The sequence below is a fragment of the Staurois parvus genome, unplaced genomic scaffold (genome assembly GCF_062004578.1).
Source record: "Staurois parvus isolate SC_StPar_1 unplaced genomic scaffold, SC_StPar_1.0 ptg000084l, whole genome shotgun sequence".
NCBI classification, from domain to species: domain Eukaryota; kingdom Metazoa; phylum Chordata; class Amphibia; order Anura; family Ranidae; genus Staurois; species Staurois parvus.
In genome coordinates, this window is record NW_028317880.1 from 234,673 (window position 1) to 257,568 (window position 22,896).

The 22,896-nt window shown below is 45.5% G+C and overlaps 1 protein-coding gene across 2 annotated transcripts in view; it reads left to right on the plus strand.

The window, feature by feature from the left end:
- Positions 1-971: 971 nt before the first annotated feature.
- Positions 972-22,896, plus strand: part of BFAR (bifunctional apoptosis regulator) — a 66,423-nt gene continuing 44,498 nt past the window's right edge. For both annotated transcript variants that reach the window (XM_089669928.1, XM_089669929.1), the window contains exons 1-2: positions 972-1,063; positions 22,365-22,693. In XM_089669928.1, the coding sequence (XP_089526054.1) occupies positions 22,440-22,693 (254 nt within the window). In that variant the 5' untranslated portion in view covers positions 972-1,063; positions 22,365-22,439. The remainder of the gene's footprint in view (positions 1,064-22,364; positions 22,694-22,896) is intronic.

Below are 22,896 nucleotides of genomic sequence, written 5' to 3' on the forward strand. Positions count from 1 at the left end.
TTAATGGGTAGGGGTTAATTATTATTTATTTATCATGATTTTTTTTATTTATATGCGTATTCATTTTATTTATTTTACATTTATTTATTCATATATTATTACAATTTTTTAAAACATATTTTCATTTGAGCATAAAATCACGCAAAAGCGCGTTAAAACGCGTGAAAGTGTGCAAAAACGCACCAATGGCGCGTTTCTATTATTTTATAAAAATGCACCAAAAATGTGCAAATCTGACAATCTGAGCTATAAAAATAGCTCCAAAACTTTTTGGAGCTTCAGGCATTCTGCTTCAGGTGACTTGGAGTGGAGATGTGAACCATCTCCATTGAGTAATATTGTTTTTTTTTCCCTCCTGAGCGTTTTGGAGCTCCAAGCTTCACGCTACAAAACGCGTTGGTGTGAATGGGGCCTCAGGGTCAGTCCCATATGTGTGCCCCCATAGCAGGAGACTTGCTATGGGGGCACATGGCAGGGGGAAGCCAGGAGCGTCAGCAGTTGACCCAAGAAGAAGAGGATCGGGGCTGCTGCAGGTATGATATGTTTGTTGTTAAACAATAGGTATAAAGTCACTTTTTTACAATTTGCACTTAACAAACAGCTGCACAACAATTGTGTACCATAAAACAACCTCTATTTTATTCTCCAGGGCCTTCGTTTTCAGAAAATGTATAATGTTTGGGAACTAATTTTCTTGCAAAAAAAAAAGTTTTTTACATTGACCCTGGTAGGCAGGGGAGGTTAATAAGAGAAAATTAATTGGAAAAAAGAAAAAAACCGTTTTGATATCTGTGCCGGTCCCAGTCTACAAGTCATACATGACCATTCTCTGCGCTGTTCTGTTATGCAGACCTCTGTAGGTGGTCACGTGAACACGCGCCCAACACAAGGAAGTGCACTGCCAGACAACTACACAAGGATACAGGTGGCCGGTATGACAGCGGTGAGGCGCATGCGCAGAATTGTACCAATCGCGACACTGGCCGGGCGGAAAAGGAAAGAGATGAGGGGACGTTGAGAAATATGGCGTTCTTCTCCGAGTGTCTGACAGAACCGGAACACGGTGAGTGGTTTTACTGGGCTGAGTCCGTGCTGTAGTGACGTGTGTACCTGTGTAATGTGTCTGCTGGAGTGTTCTCACAGAGCTTATTTTTAGTGACAGGTTTGTGAGGTGAGCGCGCCTTCCTTCCCACTTCCAGCTTCTCTATCGTTTCCTGGAATCCCTGCCATCATATGTAGGTGATCGGGCAGGTAGTGATGATACTGGAGGACAGAGCTGCTGCTGGGCCTTTGGTCTTATGTGGCATGTTCTGGCTGATTCCACCTGCTGCACCACATATGGCACCAGGTCGGTGCCCGTCGTCCCCAAGCGGGAGCAGGTCGGTGCCCGTCGTCCCCAAGCGGGAGCAGGTCGGTGCCCGTCGTCCCCAAGCGGGAGCAGGTCGGTGCCCGTCCTCCCTAGGCAGGAGCAGGTCAGTGCTTGTTCTGGCTGATTCCACCTGCTGCACCACATATGTCACCAGGTCAGTGCCCGTCGCCCCCAGGCGGGAGCAGGTCTTTGCCCTTCATCCCTAGGCGGGAGCAGGTCAGTGCTTGTTCTGGCTGATTCCACCTGCTGCACCACATATGGCACCAGGTCGGTGCCCGTAGTCCCCAAGCGGGAGCAGGTCGGTGCCCGTCGTCCCCAAGCGGGAGCAGGTCGGTGCCCGTCCTCCCTAGGCAGGAGCAGGTCAGTGCTTGTTCTGGCTGATTCCACCTGCTGCACCACATATGGCACCAGGTCAGTGCCCGTCGCCCCCAGGCGGGAGCAGGTCTTTGCCCTTCATCCCTAGGCGGGAGCAGGTCAGTGCTTGTTCTGGCTGATTCCACCTGCTGCACCACATATGGCACCAGGTCTGTGCCCGTTGTCCCCAGGCGGGAGCAGGTCTGTGCCCGTTGTCCCCAGGCGGGAGCAGGTCTGTGCCCGTTGTCCCCAGGCGGGAGCAGGCCGGTGCCCATCGTCCCTAGGCGGGAGCAGGTCAGTGCTTGTTCTGGCTGATTCCACCTGCTGCACCACATATGGCACCAGGTCGGTGCCCGTTGTCCCCAGGCGGGAGCAGGTCGGTGCCCGTCGTCCCCAAGCGGGAGCAGGTCGGTGCCCGTCATCCCTAGGCAGGAGCAGGTCATTGCTTGTTCTGGCTGATTCCACCTGCTGCACCACATATGGCACCAGGTCGGTGCCCGTCGTCCCCAGGCGGGAGCAGGTCGGTGCCCGTCGTCCCCAGGCGGGAGCAGGTCAGTGCTTGTTCTGGCTGATTCCACCTGCTGCACCACATATGGCACCAGGTCAGTGCCCGTCGCCCCCAGGCGGGAGCAGGTCTTTGCCCTTCATCCCTAGGCGGGAGCAGGTCAGTGCTTGTTCTGGCTGATTCCACCTGCTGCACCACATATGGCACCAGGTCTGTGCCCGTTGTCCCCAGGCGGGAGCAGGTCTGTGCCCGTTGTCCCCAGGCGGGAGCAGGTCTGTGCCCGTTGTCCCCAGGCGGGAGCAGGCCGGTGCCCATCGTCCCTAGGCGGGAGCAGGTCAGTGCTTGTTCTGGCTGATTCCACCTGCTGCACCACATATGGCACCAGGTCGGTGCCCGTTGTCCCCAGGCGGGAGCAGGTCGGTGCCCGTCGTCCCCAAGCGGGAGCAGGTCGGTGCCCGTCATCCCTAGGCAGGAGCAGGTCATTGCTTGTTCTGGCTGATTCCACCTGCTGCACCACATATGGTACCAGGTCGGTGCCCGTCGTCCCCAGGCGGGAGCAGGTCAGTGCTTGTTCTGGCTGATTCCACCTGCTGCACCACATATGGCACCAGGTCGGTGCCCGTCGTCCCCAGGCGGGAGCAGGTCGGTGCCCGTCGTCCCCAGGCGGGAGCAGGTCGGTGCCCGTCCTCCCTAGGCAGGAGCAGGTCAGTGCTTGTTCTGGCTGATTCCACCTGCTGCACCACATATGGCACCAGGTCAGTGCCCGTCGCCCCCAGGCGGGAGCAGGTCTTTGCCCTTCATCCCTAGGCGGGAGCAGGTCAGTGCTTGTTCTGGCTGATTCCACCTGCTGCACCACATATGGCACCAGGTCTGTGCCCGTTGTCCCCAGGCGGGAGCAGGTCTGTGCCCGTTGTCCCCAGGCGGGAGCAGGTCTGTGCCCGTTGTCCCCAGGCGGGAGCAGGCCGGTGCCCATCGTCCCTAGGCGGGAGCAGGTCAGTGCTTGTTCTGGCTGATTCCACCTGCTGCACCACATATGGCACCAGGTCGGTGCCCGTTGTCCCCAGGCGGGAGCAGGTCGGTGCCCGTCGTCCCCAAGCGGGAGCAGGTCGGTGCCCGTCATCCCTAGGCAGGAGCAGGTCATTGCTTGTTCTGGCTGATTCCACCTGCTGCACCACATATGGCACCAGGTCGGTGCCCGTCGTCCCCAGGCGGGAGCAGGTCGGTGCCCGTCGTCCCCAGGCGGGAGCAGGTCAGTGCTTGTTCTGGCTGATTCCACCTGCTGCACCACATATGGCACCAGGTCAGTGCCCGTCGCCCCCAGGCGGGAGCAGGTCTTTGCCCTTCATCCCTAGGCGGGAGCAGGTCAGTGCTTGTTCTGGCTGATTCCACCTGCTGCACCACATATGGCACCAGGTCTGTGCCCGTTGTCCCCAGGCGGGAGCAGGTCTGTGCCCGTTGTCCCCAGGCGGGAGCAGGTCTGTGCCCGTTGTCCCCAGGCGGGAGCAGGCCGGTGCCCATCGTCCCTAGGCGGGAGCAGGTCAGTGCTTGTTCTGGCTGATTCCACCTGCTGCACCACATATGGCACCAGGTCGGTGCCCGTTGTCCCCAGGCGGGAGCAGGTCGGTGCCCGTCGTCCCCAAGCGGGAGCAGGTCGGTGCCCGTCATCCCTAGGCAGGAGCAGGTCATTGCTTGTTCTGGCTGATTCCACCTGCTGCACCACATATGGTACCAGGTCGGTGCCCGTCGTCCCCAGGCGGGAGCAGGTCAGTGCTTGTTCTGGCTGATTCCACCTGCTGCACCACATATGGCACCAGGTCGGTGCCCGTCGTCCCCAGGCGGGAGCAGGTCGGTGCCCGTCGTCCCCAGGCGGGAGCAGGTCGGTGCCCGTCGTCCCCAGGCGGAAGCAGGTCGGTGCCCGTCATCCCTAGACAGGAGCAGGTCAGTGCTTGTTCTGGTTGATTCCACCTGCTGCACCACATATGGCACCAGGTCAGAGCCCGTCGCCCCCAGGCGGGAGCAGGTCAGTGCCCGTCGTCCACAGGTGGGAGCAGGTCTTTGCCCTTCATCCCTAGGCGGGAGCAGGTCAGTGCTTGTTCTGGCTGATTCCACCTGCTGCACCACATATGGCACCAGGTCGGTGCCCGTCGTCCCCAGGCGGGAGCAGGTCGGTGCCCATCGTCCCCAGGCGGGAGCAGGTTGGTGCTCGTCATCCCTAGGCGGGAGCAGGTCAGTGCTTGTTCTGGCTGATTCCACCTGCTGCACCACATATGGCACCAGGTCAGTGCCCGTCGCCCCCAGGCGGGAGCAGGTCTTTGCCCTTCATCCCTAGGCAGGAGCAGGTCAGTGCTTGTTCTGGCTGATTCCACCTGCTGCACCACATATGGCACCAGGTCGGTGCCCGTCGTCCCCAGGCGGGAGCAGGTCGGTGCCCGTCGTCCCCAGGCGGGAGCAGGTCGGTGCCCGTCGTCCCCAGGCGGGAGCTGGTCAGTGCCCAATTTTTTTCCCCCCAGCCGGGATTAGGTCAGTGCCCGATTTACTTATTTTCCCCAGCCGGGAGTCGGGTGTCCCCTGCAGGTCACTGCAGGGTGTCCCCAGCTGGGAGCAGGTCACTGCCCAGGTTATCTAGCTGTCGCTATCACTGCTGGGTGTCTCCATCTGTCACCAGATCACTGCTACGCGTTTCCAGCTTGGAGTAGGTTGCTGTCCGGTGTCTCCAGCTGGCATCACTTTGACATGCTCTGAGCTCATTCAGAATTCAGTGACCTGCTTTAGGAGAGTTTGTGTTCCCATTGACTTGTATGGGAGTGTAAAACACTAGCTGGGAGCAGGTCAGTGCCCGATTTTCCCCAGCTGGGAGTCGGGTGTTCTCTGCTGTCACTTCAGGGTGTCTCCAGCTGGTAGCAGGTTACTGTCCGGTTTATCCGGCTGTCACCAGATCACTGCTGGGTGTCCCAGCTGTCACCAGATCACTGCAACGTGTCTCCAGCTGGGAATAGGTTGTTGCCCAGTGTCTCCAGCTGGCATCACTTTGACATGCTCTGAGCTCATTCAGAATTCAGTGACCTGCTTTAGAAGAGTTTGTGTTCCCATTGACTTGTATGGGAGTGTAAAACACTAATGAACAAACAAAAGTTCATCAACACAGACTTATTCTCTCATAACAGATTTCATTAGGACCCATTCACTATAGGACTTGAGTATTTTCCTCATGGGTAACTGCAATGATACACAGAAAACAATAGTTTTCTGTGTGTCATGTTCACCCCAGAACTTGTTTCCTTAGTATTGCACCTCAGTGGATGGCCCTGCATGTCACTTCTCAGCAGGCACAGCATGCTCTGTTGCCCATAGGACAGCTTATTCATTTCAGTAGGCTTCCCTACCCACAGGGAAGGAAAGGAAACCAGTCCCTAACCTTTTTTAAATGTGTTGCACTGGACCACATGATCCCTTTTTTGCAGGGCCTTTGTGTGGCCCTATTCCATCCTGATATCTGCCTGTAAAAGCTGAGCTCCTTTCAAAGGAGGGAACAAAAAATTTTATATATATATATATATATATATATATATATATATATATATATATATATATATATATATATATATATATACACACAGTGGGGATCGAAAGTTTGGGCACCCCAGCTAAAAATTTGTATTAATGTGCATAAAGAAGCCAAGGAAAGATGGAAAAATCTCCAAAAGGCATCAAATTACAGATTAGACATTCTTATAATATGTCAACAAAAATTAGATTTTATTTCCATCATTTACACTTTCAAAATAACAGAAAACAAAAAAATGGCGTCTGCAAAAGTTTGGGCACCCTGCAGAATTTATAGCATGCACTGCCCCCTTTGCCAAGCTGAGACCTGCCAGTGTCATGGATTGTTCTCAATCATCGTCTGGGAAGACCAGGTGATGTCAATCTCAAAGGTTTTAAATGCCCAGACTCATCTGACCTTGCCCCAACAATCAGCACCATGGGTTCTTCTAAGCAGTTGTCTAGAAAACTGAAAATAGTTGACGCTCACAAAGCTGGAGAAGGCTATAAGAAGATAGCAAAGCGTTTTCAGATGTCAATATCCTCTGTTCGGAATGTAATTAAGAAATGGCAGTCATCAGGAACAGTGGAAGTTAAAGCAAGATCTGGAAGACCAAGAAAAATATCAGACAGAACAGCTCGCAGGATTGTGAGAAAAACAATTCAAAACCCACGTTTGACTACACGATCCCTCCAGAAAGATCTGGCAGACACTGGAGTTGTGGTACACTATTCCACTATAAAGAGATACTTGTACAAATATGGTCTTCATGGAAGAGTCATCAGAAGAAAACCTCTTCTACGTCCTCACCACAAAAATCATCGTTTGAACTTTGCAAATGAACATATAGACAAGCCTGATGCATTTTGGAAACAAGTTCTGTGGACCGATGAGGTTAAAATTAAACTTTGTGGCTGGAATGAGCAAAGGTACGTTTGGAGAAGAAGGGGCCCAGAATTTAATGAAAAGAACCTCTGTCCAACTGTTAAGCATGGGGTTGGATCAATCATGCTTTGGGGTTGTGTTGCAGCCAGTGGCACAGGGAACATCTCACAAGTAGAAGGAAAAATGGATTCAATAAAATTTCAGCAAATTTTGGATGGTAACTTGATGCCATCTGTGAAAAAGCTGAAGTTGAAGAGAGGATGGCTTCTACAAATGGATAATGATCCTAAACACACCTCGAAATCCACGGGGGATTACATCAAGAGGCGTAAACTGAAGGTTTTGCCATGGCCTTCACAATCTCCTGACCTCAACATAATTGAAAATCTATGGATAGACCTTAAAAGAGCAGTGCGTGACAGACAGCCCAGAAATCTCAAAGAACTGGAAGACTTTTGTAAGGAAAAATGGGCAAAGATACCTCAAACAAGAATTGAAAGACTCTTGGCTGGCTACAAAAAGCGTTTACAAGCTGTGATACTTGCCAAAGGGGGCAGTACAAGATATTAACTCTGCAGGGTGCCCAAACTTTTGCAGACGCCATTTTTTTGTTTTCTGTTATTTTGAAAGTGTAAATGATGGAAATAAAATCTAACTTTTGTTGACATATTATAAGAATGTCTAATCTGTAATTTGATGCCTTTTGGAGATTTTTCCATCTTTCCTTGGCTTCTTTATGCACATTAATACAAATTTTTAGCTGGGGTGCCCAAACTTTCGATCCCCACTGTATATAATTGTGAGGCACTGGCTGGCAGCATTGTTAATATGTGACACACAGGAGTTGATTTACTAAAGGCAAATAGGCTGTGCACTTACTCTGGATCTGAGAGGAACATGCAAAGAAAATAAAAAACAGCATTTTTGCTTGCACGTGACTGGATGAAAGAAATCAGCAGAGCTGCACCTTATTTCAGAGCTTCCCCTCGGTTATAAAGCAACTGCACTTGCAGTGCACAGTATACTTACCTTTAATAAATCAACCCTATAGTTGGTAAGGTTGAATAAAGACTCCTGTTCATCCTAGGTGAATTTATGTCCCTACCATTTCCCATCTCCCTAAGAGATGCCCATCCAAGAGGTGTGTGTTTTTTTTTTTGTTTTTAATTATTACATTAATATTAACACCGACACCACCAATTGTGGAAGGGACTTCTGCATCCTTTCCTCTATGACAGTAAAGAACCCCCTATGTAGTTTAAAGACAAAATCCGGGCAAAATGTTTATTTCCCATGCTTGGCTGTGCCTGTACTGCATGGGTTAAATACTTGTTTTTATCTAGGGGCTCAGAAAGTAAAGATAAAGTAAAGAGAGAAACATTTTGAAAAAAAGTTTTACTTTGTTTCTATTATAAAATTTTGCAAACGGGTAATTTTTCTCCTTCTTCACTGATGTGCGTTGGTGAGGCAGCAATGGTAGGCACACTGATGAGGTAGCACTGATAGGTGGCATTGATGAGCTGGCACTGACTGACAGCACTGCTGGGCACAGGTGGGTGGCACTGATGGGTACTAATGATCAGTGCCGATCACTTCTCTGACAATTGCCGTTATCGGCAGTAGTTTCCTCACACTGTGACAATGCGAGGAAAGTACAGCCGATAACCGGCAACTGTATTTACCCGTTGATCTGCTGTGTCATTAGACACAGCTGATCATGTGGTAAAAGGCCTCTGTGATTGGCCATTTACCATATCACGTGATCAGCCATGTCTGCAGGACACAGCGATCACTGGCGGTGCCAAATGCCTGCTGCTGGGGATGTGTTCTGGGAGGACGTCCATGGATGTCCTCCCAGAACTAGACGAACGCACTGTAGCCGTCTTTCGGCTGTAGCGCAGTAGGGAACCGGTTAAATCACTTCTCATCCAACTTCACTGAGTGACTTCCCTGAGCCTGAATAGTTTTCTCCTCATGCTACAATCACTATTAAGATATTTTATATATTTCAATCATATCTCCTATTAAAGTATTACTAAACCCACAACAGTAAAATCAGTCTGTAAAGCATGCTTGTTATACTCACTGTGGAACCTAAGGGGTTAATCCTCTGCATTGTGTAAAAAGGCTGTTTGATCCTGTTTTCTCTGCTCCTCCGCAAATGTCTGAGTCTTATCTCCTGTTAAGACAGACTGAACCTGTGGCCATTCTGCACATGCTCAGTTTAGTGTGTATTGCTAGAGAGGTTTTTTTTTTCTTTTCTTGGGCGAGTGTATGTGATTAGCACAGTACCAATCAGCATTTTCCAGACAGAAGTCAGGGGTTTTGCATCCCTCTAGAGCAGAATGAAAACTCCTCCTACAAGCTTTAACCAGTACTCTGGACACTGATAGAAGTCCCAAAACTGCTCTAACTGCTGATGAAAAAAGGTATTTAGCAGTTTTTATGTATTAAAATAATTGTATTTCCATGTTCTGTGTACTGTGGGAGACCAGATATAGTGAGTGTAGGGTCCTGGGTTTAGTAACACTTTACTTTTAAGCTTCTCTTCTCAATGGAGAGTATGTTTTGGTGGTTGTAGTTGTTCATCATAACTGAGATTCTCCAGTCCCCCTTATCAGCCTTGTTGCCCTTCTTTGGACACTCTCTAGAGTTCCAGCACATCCTTGATGAGGACTGGTGACCAGAACTGGACAGCATACTCAAGATGTTGCTGAACCAGCGTTTTGTAAAGTGGCAGAATTATAGTTTTAGTAATCATTAAAAATGTTATTTACTCAAGAGATAATGATCTGCTAGCTTTACTTGCTACAGCTTGGCGTGGCATGCTATTGTTAAGCCTGTGGTCTACTAGGACTCCCAGATCCTTTCAATCCTCACTTCCCCCTTGCATGTAACTTTCATATTTTTAGTCCCCAAGTCCATTACTTTAAATGTATTAATATTAAACCTCATTTTCCATGCAGTTGCCCACCCCTTTATTTTATAGAGGCCTTCTTGTAAAGTTGCTATATCCTGTTGGGAGATTATTACCCTCTTTATCTTTGTGTAGTCAGCAAACACTGAGAATGAACTATGTATTCTAATCCCTTTTATATAATTTATGTACAAGTTAAACAGAATTGGTCCCAGGATAGAGCACTGGGGCACCCAGCTCACAACTCCAGACCATTCAGACTGCGTAAACTATTGGCAATATATAAATCCTGTATAATAATAATAAAGATACGCTATTTAAATATACATAAATCCAAGCTGGTTGCTATTAATGATACTGTTTTTAATCAGCAAGTGCTTGGATCTGGTCACTTATCATCCCGTCCAATAGTTTACATACTATTGATGTTAGGCCGACTTGTCTGTAGTTTCTAGGTATCAGGGATGTTGAATTTATATCACCCGACGCCCTAGACATGTAGTTCTGGGCGCTGGGCAGGTAGTTTTTTTTTAACCCTTAGCCCTACTGCGGGCAAGCAGCAGGGCTCACCTGTCAGGTGAAAGCATTCGGGCGGCAGCGTTGCCACCCGATTGCTTTCACACAGCCCACAGTGCCAGTCTCTGCCACCTTGCGTGAACCTCCCCCTGTCTCCTGGGCTCCGCTTGGCCACCTGCGGGCCCAGGAACCGTTAATTGCCGTCGGCTAGAGGGGAAGGAGGAGAGTGGACACGTCCGCTCCCCTCCCCTTCTTATCCTGACTCGTTGAGAGATGTACCCAGCCATTGAGGCCAGGAAAGAATGTAATGTGGTGCGATGTGCACTGCATTACATTCAGTGTAATACAAGGTGAGACATTCAGGGTCTTTTAGACCCCGGATGTCTCCAATAAAAAGAACCTGTCGCCAAAAATCATCACATAGGGGACTTTTTGTCCCTTATGTGATGAAGAAGAAGAAAAAAAAGTGAGGGTTTTGTAAGTTGTAAAACATTAAAGTTACAGCCAAGCACATAACATTCCCTCAAAAAGGCTCCCCCCACTTATGTACAAACTTAAAAGCACACGCTGGGGTGCCTATGCATGAAACCGTCGATTGCGATACACATGTTGCATATCGCCACGCTCGCCAAAATGAGAGCAATACTTCTAGCACCAGACCTCCTTTGTTACACTATACTAATGGCCTATAAAGGGCTTTAAAAATGTTGCCTATAGAAAATATAGGGTACTGAAGTTCGTCGCCATTTCACGAGCGTGCACAAATTTAAGGTTTGACATGTTGGGTATCTATTTACTCGCTGCAACTTATATTTTACCAAAAATAGGGTAATTTTATTGCTTTTTTGTGCTCTAAAATTGAGTATTTTTTGCTGAACTTTTGCTGTAATATTGTGGGCCATGAAAAATTGGAACTACCACTATTTTATTCTCTAGGGTCTCTGCTTTCAGAAAATATATAATGTTTGGAGGTTTTGTGTAATCGTCAAGCCTAAAATGTTTTTTTAAACTTGTGGAAAAACCGCAAAAACGGCTCTGGCAGCAAAAGGGATAAAGGATATGCCTGACATTCCCCTTCTCTGACTAGCACTCAATCATTGCACATTACACTGCAAGGTCTCTCCCCTCCCTGCTATTCTGTGGGTGCGGTGCTGGAGACAGTCAGGGAGGGGAGGGCAATAATTTGCAGGTCCTTTTCTTTATAGGATGAATTCACCTTTTTGTTCACTTTTTTTTTTAATTTTCTAAATTTCATCTTCCCTATGTACCAGTGTAGCATTAATGTACTTCTTTTGGCAGACATTCAAAAGCTTTCAATTTTTTCTACCCACCTTTTATGTCAGTGTCACCCACTTCCAGGTGTATTACTATTAAATAAAATGCATTCAATCATTGATCACTGTTCTCATTGACATTGATTATTTTTCTACCTTTTTTAAAAGAACTCTGGGATAGGCAAAAATCACCTATTAGTACACAACCCTGCACAAAACACTAAACAGTTAATACATTTGTGAAATTCCTTACCATTGAAGAGAAGTCTAATTGAATTTCAGGAAGTCATCTCTGTAATTCAAAAAAATAACAGCATCACATCTGCTCTGCCAAGGAGGAAGTGTAACAACAGGGATTACATCATATCCTCTCCTCTAAGGAAACTATACTTCCCATCAACCTTTTGGAATTGCATTGCATGTGGGCGGGTACCTTAGGCCTGTACATGTTGAATGTGTACTCGCCCACTTCAGCATAAAACATGCCCACACATTCCCCAACTGCCACTGCTATCCTCACATGTGATCACTCACCCTCCAGGCACCACAGAATAGGAACTTATTGCCATGACAATCTGTTTTTAATTCCAGAATAAATATGGCCACGTTCCCAGAATTAGATTTTTTTTTTTTTTTAATCCACCGTTGTCTGCTGGAATTAAATATTAGAATTCCCATGGAATGGGAGGACCCACCTCTCTACCCAATTGCTCTATCCAGTCAGGCGTGCGCTACATAGTTGATGGTAGATCTAAAGAAGATTGTACAATCATATTGTATATTGTATAGTGTATGTGAACTGTACAAAACCCAGAACACAATTCTCCTATTTTCAATACTACAGCTCTATCCACATAGGCTGTTATCTGTTCACTCAGCACACTGTGCCAAGTGAATGATCTATACAAGATGAAAGTTAGGGTAGAAAAATAAAAATCAATGGCCTGTGTATGTAGGTAGAACAGTGATCACTGTGTGAAGTGGGTGGGAGGTAGGAGGGTAGATGATTCAGGGTGTGTGCTAATCAAGTTGCTTGTCAACTCCTTCCCGTGTCATGACCTAAAGGCTCTCCCGGAAGTAAAGCAAAAGTAATGAAGCTTTTTGGACAGCCATCTGGACACTGACATAAAGGTGGGTTGTATTTCTGCAAAAGAAGTACATTAATGCTATATCTAATAGACCCCAGATCTCTCAGTGAAATGTACCTGTCACTGCTTATTGCTATCACAATGAAGTTTAGATTTCTTTTGATAGCAATAAAAGTGGTGTATATTTCTAAAGGTGCTATTGACATGATATTTTAACCACATGTCGGTAAAAACAAGGATTTCTAACCTTCTAAATGTTCTAGTGAGCTCTGTTGGGGCCATAATCTGGAAGTAGAAAGAACATCATTTGGCACCATTCACCGGCCACAACCAGGTGCTCATCGCAAGATTTCTGACAGAGTGAAAAGAATTATCAGAAAAGTTGTCCAAGAGCCAAGGACCACTTGTGGAGAGCTTCAGAAAGACCAGGAATTAATACGTACAATTGTTTCAAAGAAAACAATAAGTAATGCACTCAACCGCCATGGCCTGTATGCATGCAAGACTCCATTGCTGAAGAAAAAGCATGTTGAAGCTCATTTTAAAGTTTGCTGCACAACATTTAGACAAGCCTGTGAAATACTGGGAGAATATAGTCTGGTCAGATGAGACCAAAATTGAACTCTCTGGATGCCATAATACACACCATGTTTGGAGGTTAAATGGCACTGCACATCACCCCAAAAACACCATCCCAACAGTGAAGTTTGGCGTAATGAACATCATGGTATTGCACTGTCTACCAGCATACGGTACTGGCAAGCTTCATATCATTGGATGAAGGATGAATGAAAAAATGTACCAAGACTTTAAAAATTTCTGCCATCTACCAAGATGATGAATATGAAACGAGGGTAGTCATTTCAGCAATACAATGATCTCAAACACAAAGTCAAGGAAACTCTCAATTAGTTTCAAAGAAAGAGAAAATAGCTAGAATGGCCCAGCCAATCACCTGACTTGAATCCAATAGAAAATCTATGGAAAGAACTAAAGATCAAAGTTCATAGAGGAGGCCCACGAAACCTTCAAGATTTGAAGACTGTGTGGAAGAATGGGCCAAAAATCACACCTGAGCAATGTATGTGACTAGTTTCTCCATATAGGAGGTGTCTTGAAGCTCCATTATCAACAGAGGATTTTGTATGAGGTATTAAATTAATTTCATTTAGCGTGCTCAATGCTTTTTCTATGTCATTCTATTTTATTACAAAAAACTTAATTACTGGACTTATTTGTTTTGGTTTCTTTGTATGTATGGATTGCATGGGTTGTTACCGGTTTTGTGTGATGACATTTCATGTCAATAGCACCTTTAGAAAGATATTTACAGAGAAAAATGGTGATGCGTTTAATACGTATTTTACTCTCTGTATTCAAGTGAAAATAAAAATCCAAAAAGATCCAAGTAACAAACTTATGCCCAACACCACAAGATTGGTGGGTACATTTTTCAGATAAGCCACTAAAACTTCACCACATGTGCCGGAAAAATACACAGGGATTGACCCCTAATTAAAGGAAGGTCAAAATTGCTTTGTTTTTCCATTTAGATTTTCAGCCAGAGCGGATTTTATGTTCTTCCTCCACTTTCCATAAACACGTCCCACTCTCTCCAATCATTGAGCCACAGACCGGGTGAAATACTAAATAAATGAAATCATTGTCTAGTAGTAATTTAAAAGCTTTCCCACAAAATCACACTGACCTAATAGTGCCTTTAGACCCGCACCAGTGTAAACATTTTTGTTTGTAGAATACCACACTGCCGCTCCGTTTTGCATGATCCGGCATGCGCTCCAATTACCAGAAGTTTAGGTTCAGACGTTACGTTTAGGACAGGGTCTTTCCTGAAGATGCCATCTTGGTGAAACGCCTTGAAGCTCATGTTGCCATCATTTTCAGTACCCGTGTGACATTACATCCGGGCTAAACTTATGGATAGAAAAAAATTTGCCTTCATTTACATTTTAAGTTAACCCTGACCACGCTTCCTTCTCAAAAACATACTTAAGTCCTTTCTGCAGCAGCGCTGCTCTCTCTCCCTGGTTTCACAGGACACAGGGGCAGCATGTGGGAGCCATCGTCTTCTCCTGCTGTCAGTTGAATACTGTGAGGAGGGAGTGGGTAGGCAGGTCTGGGCCATGCTGTGTGTCTGTAGACACACAGAGCCTGGCTCAGGAGGATGTCCACATCTGTGCCCCCATACCAACTGGCTTGTTGTGGAGGCACATGTAGAAGAGGAGTGGACATCATCGGCCGGAAAACCCAGAAGAGGAGGTAAGGGGACAAGCGAGTATGTATGTATTGTGACAGGAGGTCAGGAAGAACTAAGGGATGTGTCCATGATGGGAGGTATATTTGTCCCAGGTTCATGCTCTACACCACCTGTTTTCCTGTTGTGCTGTGTGGCTCACTGTGGATAATTAGCTCAGGTGTAGTGCATTAAGGGCTCTGGGCTCTATAAAACTCCCAGGCTGCATAGGGAGATTGCTCCACCCTGGAACCAGTTGGCTGTGTAAGACATACTGGGGAGCAACCAAACCAACCTATGGTGAGAAACAATCTCTGTGATTTTGGAACTGTGTGAACACCCTGGGTCTGAGCAGTGGTAGGCTGTTTACAGACCGCTAGATAGGAAAGCTGTGTGTTGTAGTTAGTACCCCAGTGTGGCCAGGCTTTATTTTCTCTTTTGTTTGTTTTGCTGGTGTTTTTATGCACCGTGTGTTCACTGGACTTTGTAAATAAAAGCACAAAACTTATTTCACCAAGTACCTGCTGTCGTGCTGAGCCTCTTTTTATGGTGTTCTGACCCATCCAGGGGGTCAAGCACAACCCGCTAGTGAGCTAATCCCTCACAGTATGTATGAATGTATGTATATAACCTACTTTTTATTTATTGAAAAAAGCAAGTCTTTAGTGTCGCCTTAATTGAACAAAGAGCAGCTATTTGCACATTTACATAAGAAACACAACCTTGGTAGCTAGTGAACTAAAACAATGCAGTCACCGTCTAATTTTTTCAAGGCTTGTTTATTTTCAGCATAACCTTAACATAAAATACTGGGTGAACTGGTTCCTGAACTTTACAACAGTTTGTTTACCTTCTATTTTCCAGGATTTTTGGAGCTTGTATTAACTTTTTTTGCAGCCAGGTCATTTTTGTAATTATTTGTAAATGTCCCACTAAACCATACATATTTCAGGAGCACAGGGCCAATAGACTTAATGGATTAGTTCACCTTTTTAACAAAAAAATAACTGCACATTTCATTTATTTATTTTATTTTTTTCTTGCTTTAGGTAAAAATAAAATGTGCATTTATAATTTTTTGTTTGTGGAGCCTCTAAAGCATTGCACCACCGATCAGTAGATCGCTGGTGCCATGCAGGTCTCCCCCTGACCTGTCGGTATATCTGCTTTCTTGTATACCCTGTATGGGCAAGAAGATACTTACTGACAAGAAGGCTCAATGAGCTCCCCAGCGCCGTGGTAGTTCATTGAAAATTACAAGCTGACAGCTGCAAAGGCTGCCAGGACTTGTAGTTTTCCCATTCATAGAATGCTGTGAATGAATGACGCGGCCATTGGGCAGAGCCCTGCACATCCATGGTTTTGTTTTTTTGTGACAGCTAGTGGGGGGGGGGGAGATTCCCTGCTAGCTGTCACAGCGGGGAGGGGGTGCAGGGACTAATCAGATTGGTGCATGTTACACCCCGAATATGGGTGTAACCTGTTATAAAAGGTGAACTTTATCCTTTAAAAGATGGTGCTTATTATTTGTAGGTCCCTTGATAGTTGAGCAAATGCATATGAAAATTTTATGTTTTTGCTAAAAATACATTGAAATGAATATTGGCACACAACAACATAACTTAAAAAATTGCAATTAAATTGAAAAAAATAAAACGCTGCTGAATTAATAAATAACAGAACAGAAAACATAAATAACAAATATATTAAAATTTCAGTTTGTGCCTTTATGAAAAATTGTGCAAATCAGAGGTACAAACCTGTAAAAATGCAACTTTTGGGAAAAAAAAAAATCGGGATTAGCGCTACACTTGTGTGTTTTGGTAATGCTGACCCACCGTGCCATGTGTCCCCTGCGTTGGTGTGCATTGTGATAAAATGATGGAGGCAAACCATTTGTCACAGCTCATTACAGTGTGCAGCAAGGAGTCGCAGTTCTGTGCTGCACATAGAGCTGAGTAAATGTAGGTTTTAAAGCTTTAGAAAGACAAAAAAAGCAAGCATTGCCACATACTGTAGCACATATTGCATCACACACACCAGCCACATGCATTATGCACACCATCTATCTGCTGGCGATTGGGTCCTTGGTGTGGTGGTGTGTGGTTTTTGTTTTTTTCTCTAAACAGAGCCTGGACATTTTCCCACACACAGTCATCAGTCTCCTCCTCATCATTAGGCCCTCCCAGGGGTGGCCAACCTGCGGCTCTCCAGCTGCTGCAGGACTACAAGTTCCATCATCCCTCTGCAAGTCAGTAACTTCCCATCTTTGCAATGCCTCATGGGAAATGTAGTTCCACAACAGCTGGAGAGCCACAGGTTAGCCACCCCTGCTCTATACCATTGATTGTCAAATACAGGCCCTTGCTGTGCTGTTCCAGAGACCCCCTAGCCACTCATTCTTTGGTTAAGGCCTTTGTACAGGGTATTTGTTACATAATCGCACCGCAACAGTGAGCTGACTGTTTGTGTCTCAAAATCCCCTTTGGGATTGAAGGGAAAAAAAAAAAAACAGACGTAGATATTCACTCCTGTACTGCTCTCTGAAAAACTGTCCACCATTCATAGCTTTTCAGAGGGTAGAAAGCATACCATCTGTCTGAAAGAGACCTTAAAGCGGTAGTAAACTGCATCGAAAACAAAAAACATTCCCTGCAAGGCAAGCATCGCATATTCGCACATTATGTAGAACTTGCTTTACAGTGAAGCCCTCCAGCAGCGCTCTGTCACCAATATAAAGGCTTCCATCTTCAGCCAGTCTTCCTTCCGTCTTCGCGAGCTCCGGCAATCTGGCTGGCTGAGTCGTGATGATGTCACACCTGCACATGCGCACAGGAGTCACAGGCCCCCGGCACAGTGCTCTGCAGGAATGGCACAGGTATGCTGTATTTTCAGAGCGCATGTGAAAACACGAATATCTCCTAACACGGTGCACATATAGGAGATATACCGTATTTCGCGCTCCATAAGACGCACCTAGGTTTTAGAGGTGAAAAAAAATATTCTGAACCAATACAGGGAATGACCAGAGACTGCGGACACAGTACAGGGGATGACCAGAGACTGCGGACACAGTACAGGGGATGACCAGAGACTGCGGACACAGTACAGGGGATGACCAGAGACTGCGGACACAGTACAGGGGATGACCAGAGACTGCGGACCTTTGGGGAGGGAGGAGGAGCGGGCACCTGAAGTTGTCCATCCTTTAGTGTCGGCACGCTGGCTTCTTCCCGCACCGGCTTCTGTGACAGCCGGGTGCCCACTGCACATGCGCAAGAAGTGCTGCACTTTGTGAATGGCCCGGTGCTTGCTGGGACCTATCGTGTCCCAGAAGTCGCCGGACCATTCACAAAGCACAGCACTTCTCGCTCATGCGCAGTGGGCACCCGGCTGTCACAGAAGCCGGCGCAGGAAGACTACAGCGCTGGACAGAGGAACAGGTAAGGTCCTGCAGGAGAGAAGAGCTGAGTGGTCGACCCGGTATTCTGACGCGGTGGCGGAAATACTGGACCGGCCGCTCCATATTTGCTCCATAAGACGCACTGAAATTTTCCCCCCTGTTTTGGGGGAGAAAAGTGCATCTTATGGAGCGAAAAATACGGTAATAATGCTTACCTGTAGGTAAAAATAAATAAGTTTACATTTTTAGGTAAAAATTAATAGTGTGTTTACTACCACTTTAATGTTTTGTTGCTTTTGCCCGTCACTTAGTTGGACTGCTTTTGGATCTCTCGGTTGTCTATAAATTACTTCTGATCCTTTGTCCCTTTTTTAAAGGATAAGTTCACCTTTTTAACAAAAAATAATAAATGCACTTTTTTTTTGCAGGTACTGACAGGCTCATTGATCTACCACAGCGCCTTGATAGTTCATTGAAAACTACAAGTTGACGGCCGCAAAGGCTGTCTGAACTTGTAGTTTTTCCATTGACAAAATACTGTGAATGAGTTACGTGGCTGGATGGGCAAAGCCCTGCACAGCCGTGGTTTTTAAATTGTGACCGTTAGTGGAAGGAAGAAGATCCCCGCTAGCTGTCAAATGGGGATCAGAGGGTTTGGGGGGTCGGTCGGTTTGGGGGGTGCAACGTAATGTTACATGTCACACCTTGAATATGGGTGTAAAGTTATGAAAGGTGAACTTATCCTTGAATGAAGACAGGATTTTTGTACTTGGTGTAAAATCTGTTTGTTGGAATTCATTAAATTACACAGGTCTCACCCCCCTGTGTTTTGAAATCTATTCCTAATATTGCTTTTCTACAAAACTGAAGCATGATGGGAGTGGGTGGGATTATACTTAATGCCTTTTATATTTGCTAGTGTCCAGTTCCTCCTGTAAATGGCAGTATAACCTCTGAATTACATGTGATTCTATGTCTCTTACTAAACTCCCATGACCTGCATCTAGTTATCAATAAACAATAGCTGGGTGCAGGAGGTAGGAGAGGCAAGCATGTCATCAACTTTGTGAAAAGTTCATATTAGTGTTCTTTGGTTTTAAGAAAATTGGAGGAATGCTTGGTGGTTTATGCAGGTACACAGGGATGTCTGCTCCTCATTTATGTGGCTGCTTTTTAAGTGCTATCCAAAATGTGTGCACAAGAGATTATAAAGAGCCAAAATGGGACTTTTTCGGTACACGCCTGTTTAAAATTAAATATTCAATAAAAAAAAATTATTATATAGCAGCTATTTATTCACAGTGACTATATCAAAGAAATGTCCTTGACTACTAATTGGAATATCACACACACACACACACACACACACACACACACACACTTGCCAAAAGTATTGGGACACCCCTGCAAATCATTGGATTCAGGTGTTTCAATCACCTCCATGGCCACTGATGTATAAAATTAAGCACCTAGGCATGCAGACTGCTTCTACAAATATTTGTGAAAGAATGGGTCGCTCTCAGGAGCTCAGTGAATTCAAGTGTGGTACCGTGATAGGTTGCCACCTGTGTAATAATTCCATCTGTGAAATTTCCTTGCTACTAAATATTCCACGGTCAAGTGGAAGCAACAGCAACTCGGCCACAAAGTGGTAGGCCATGTAAAATGACAGAGTGCAGGGTCAGTGCATGCGGAAGCGCACAGTGTGCAAAAGTAGCCAACTGTCAATAGCTAAAGATCTCCAAACTTTGTGTGGCCTTTAGATTAGCACAAGAACTGTGCATAGAGAGCTTCATGAAATGGGTTTCCATGGTTGAGCAGCTGCATCCAAGCCTTACATCATCAAGTGCAATGCAAAGCATTGGATTCAGTGGTGTAAAGCCTTCCTCCACTGGACTCTAGAGCAGTGGAGACATGTTCTCTGGAGTGACAAATCACACTTCTCTGCCTGGCAATCTGATGGACGTATCTGGGTTTGGCAGTTGCCAGTAGAACGGTACTTGCCTGGCTGCATTGTGGCAAGTGTAAAGTTTAGTGGAGGAGGGATTATGGTGTGGGCTGTTTTCAGGGGTTGGGCTTGGCCCCCTAGTTCCAGTGAAGGAAACTTTTAAGGCATCCGCATACCAAGACATTTTGGACAATTTCATGCTCCCAACTTTGTGGGAACAGTTTGGGGATGGCCCCTTCCTGTTCCAACATGACTGCGCACCAGTGCACACAGCAAGGTCCATAAAGACATGGAGTGGAGGAACTTGCCTGGCCTGCACAGAGTCCTGACCTTATCCCGACAGAACACCTTTAAGATGAATTAGAGCAGAGACTACGTGCCAGGCCTTCGCATCTGACATCAGTCCCTGACCTCACAAATGCACTTCTGGAAGAATGGTCAAACATTCCCATAGACACACTCCTAACCCTTGTGGACAGCCTTCCCAGAAGAGTTGAAGCTGTTATAGCTGCGAAGGGTGGGCCAACTCAATATTGAACCATACGGACTAAGACTGGATGCCATTAAAGTTCATGTGTGTGTAAAGGCAGGCATCCCAATACTTTTGGCAATATAATATCTTTGTTCCAGGATGTGTCTACAGTGGTCACTGATTTGGTAGATAATAACTTGCTTAATGAACCAAGAGTCTACACCAGGGTATAGGAAGTGTCTATAATTATAAATAGTATTTTTTTCAAATCACTTTGAAAAACAGCCCCTACCATTTTTGATCTTGGCCATCTTGAGTAAGGGTAGATGATTCATGTAGCATATACTTCCTGGAATCCATCTGCCCTTAGTTCAGGCATGCAAACAGGGTGTGCTTAGCTTGGCAAACCCCTCCTCCCCTTCTGAAGACGCCCGGGATGTATGACATAACTTGTCTAGGCATGGAAACCAGGAAGTAACTGAGGAAATGCAAAAAAAGTAATGTTTAAAACAAGTAAATATGATATACATGATATATTCTCCTATCTATTTACTAATGCTAGCAGCATAAGGATTAAAATGGGCAGTGTTGAATGAGAGAGAGTAAATTTCATCTTTAATCTCAGGTTACCCCTGCTAAAATAATTTATCGGGTCGGTGGGAATAATGTCCCTTACATTGATGATCAGTGGGAATAATTCCATTCCCCTACCCCCCTTACATTAATGATCACGTTTACATATTGTTAAAAAGATCATAGTTATCATGCAGCCATCTCTACGTAGTGTTGAACCCAGATCTCTAGGATATAGACACCATCAGATGGGAGTTCAATCAGCTACTGCTTAAGGAGCCCCTAACAACCCTGGATGAGAATGGCTTCTTTAGGGTGCCGGGCCTAGGAACAAGAAGAACTGCCCAGTGATAGCTTGCATCTCCACACAGTGCTTCAAAATGCATACAGTCACTGCCAAATCATTTTACAAACTACTTGTCTTGTATTGTTGGAAATATAAGTGCCTGAATTGAGGTTCGCTTTTAAGACAGCCATAGATGAGTCGAAAGCCGAACAAAAATTCTTGTCGGTTGTCGAATAGTATGTTTTTCGCATCATTAGTGTGCCAGCTGCGACACTCGATTCCCTTGCCGCAATCGAAAGTGCCTGATCCAACATGCTGTTTTTTTTAATTTTTTTTGTTTTTAGAAAGAACAATTAATGGCACAATTGTATGAGCTATTTTAATTTTTTGATGAACAGAACATTCAGTTTTCGACTCCTCTGTCTGGCTTTGATTAATGGAAAAGATCAACTGGAGATTGTGGTTAAAGATTCTTCTTTCTGTTTGAGATAAACCTTTTGGAAGTGGTTGCTAAAAATGCTGATTGTTATGGCAAAGGAGCACTTAGTCCTCCATGCACACATAGACTGTAATCAACGTTTTTTGGCTGGAAAAAAAACAGGACTAGTGGGTTTCTAGAGGTGTTTTTTTAGCTGCAAAAATGCTCTAACACTGAAAAACACAGTAAACCGGCAGTTTTGGACCTTTTTGTTTTGATCAAAAACCTTTTTTTTTGTTACAAAAAACGCCACTAAACGCTAATGCAATAACATTTAAAAATAGCTGAAAAACTCACATTTTTAATGTGACTTTACACAGCTAACGTTATCAGCGTGTGCATGGAGCCTTAAAGTGACTCCCATTTGTTAATGACCCATAAATAACTTTGCTTATGGCATTTTACTGATAAAGCAGAACATGTTTCTTGTTTAGCAGAAATTACATTGGAGAAAAAAAAATATATATATATATTTATGAGAGAACTTCTCTTTTGCAGGGTTGATAATGCCTGGTGGAGAATCTCCTTGAAGATTTGGATAACATATTGACTTAGACTTTATATGCAGTAGCCATGGAAGAAGATGTGAAGTTGGAAAGTGCCAACGATAACCCCAAGCCAGGAGCTAAATTAGACAGGAATATCTCTGTCAGCGAGTTTTCCTGCAATTGCTGTTATGATATCTTGGTGAACCCTACCACTTTGAACTGTGGGCACAGTTTTTGTAGGCACTGTTTGGCCCTCTGGTGGGTTTCATCAAAGAAGACTGAATGTCCTGAGTGTCGCAACAAATGGGAAGGATTTCCTAAAGTAAATATTCTGCTAAGGTAAGGATAACAGTGTGCTGAATTTTGCATTTTAATCTGTAACAATAATTAGTTTCTGTGTTGACAAATCATGTCTGCTGTGTTTCAACATTCTGTTTGATCGCTGCAGTTTTCATTTCCAATTTATTGTTTGTAAAGGCAGCATAGCAAAGAAATCCCCAAGCACTCCCAGAAAGTACCTGTTTACAGTGCTTGTCCTGTCT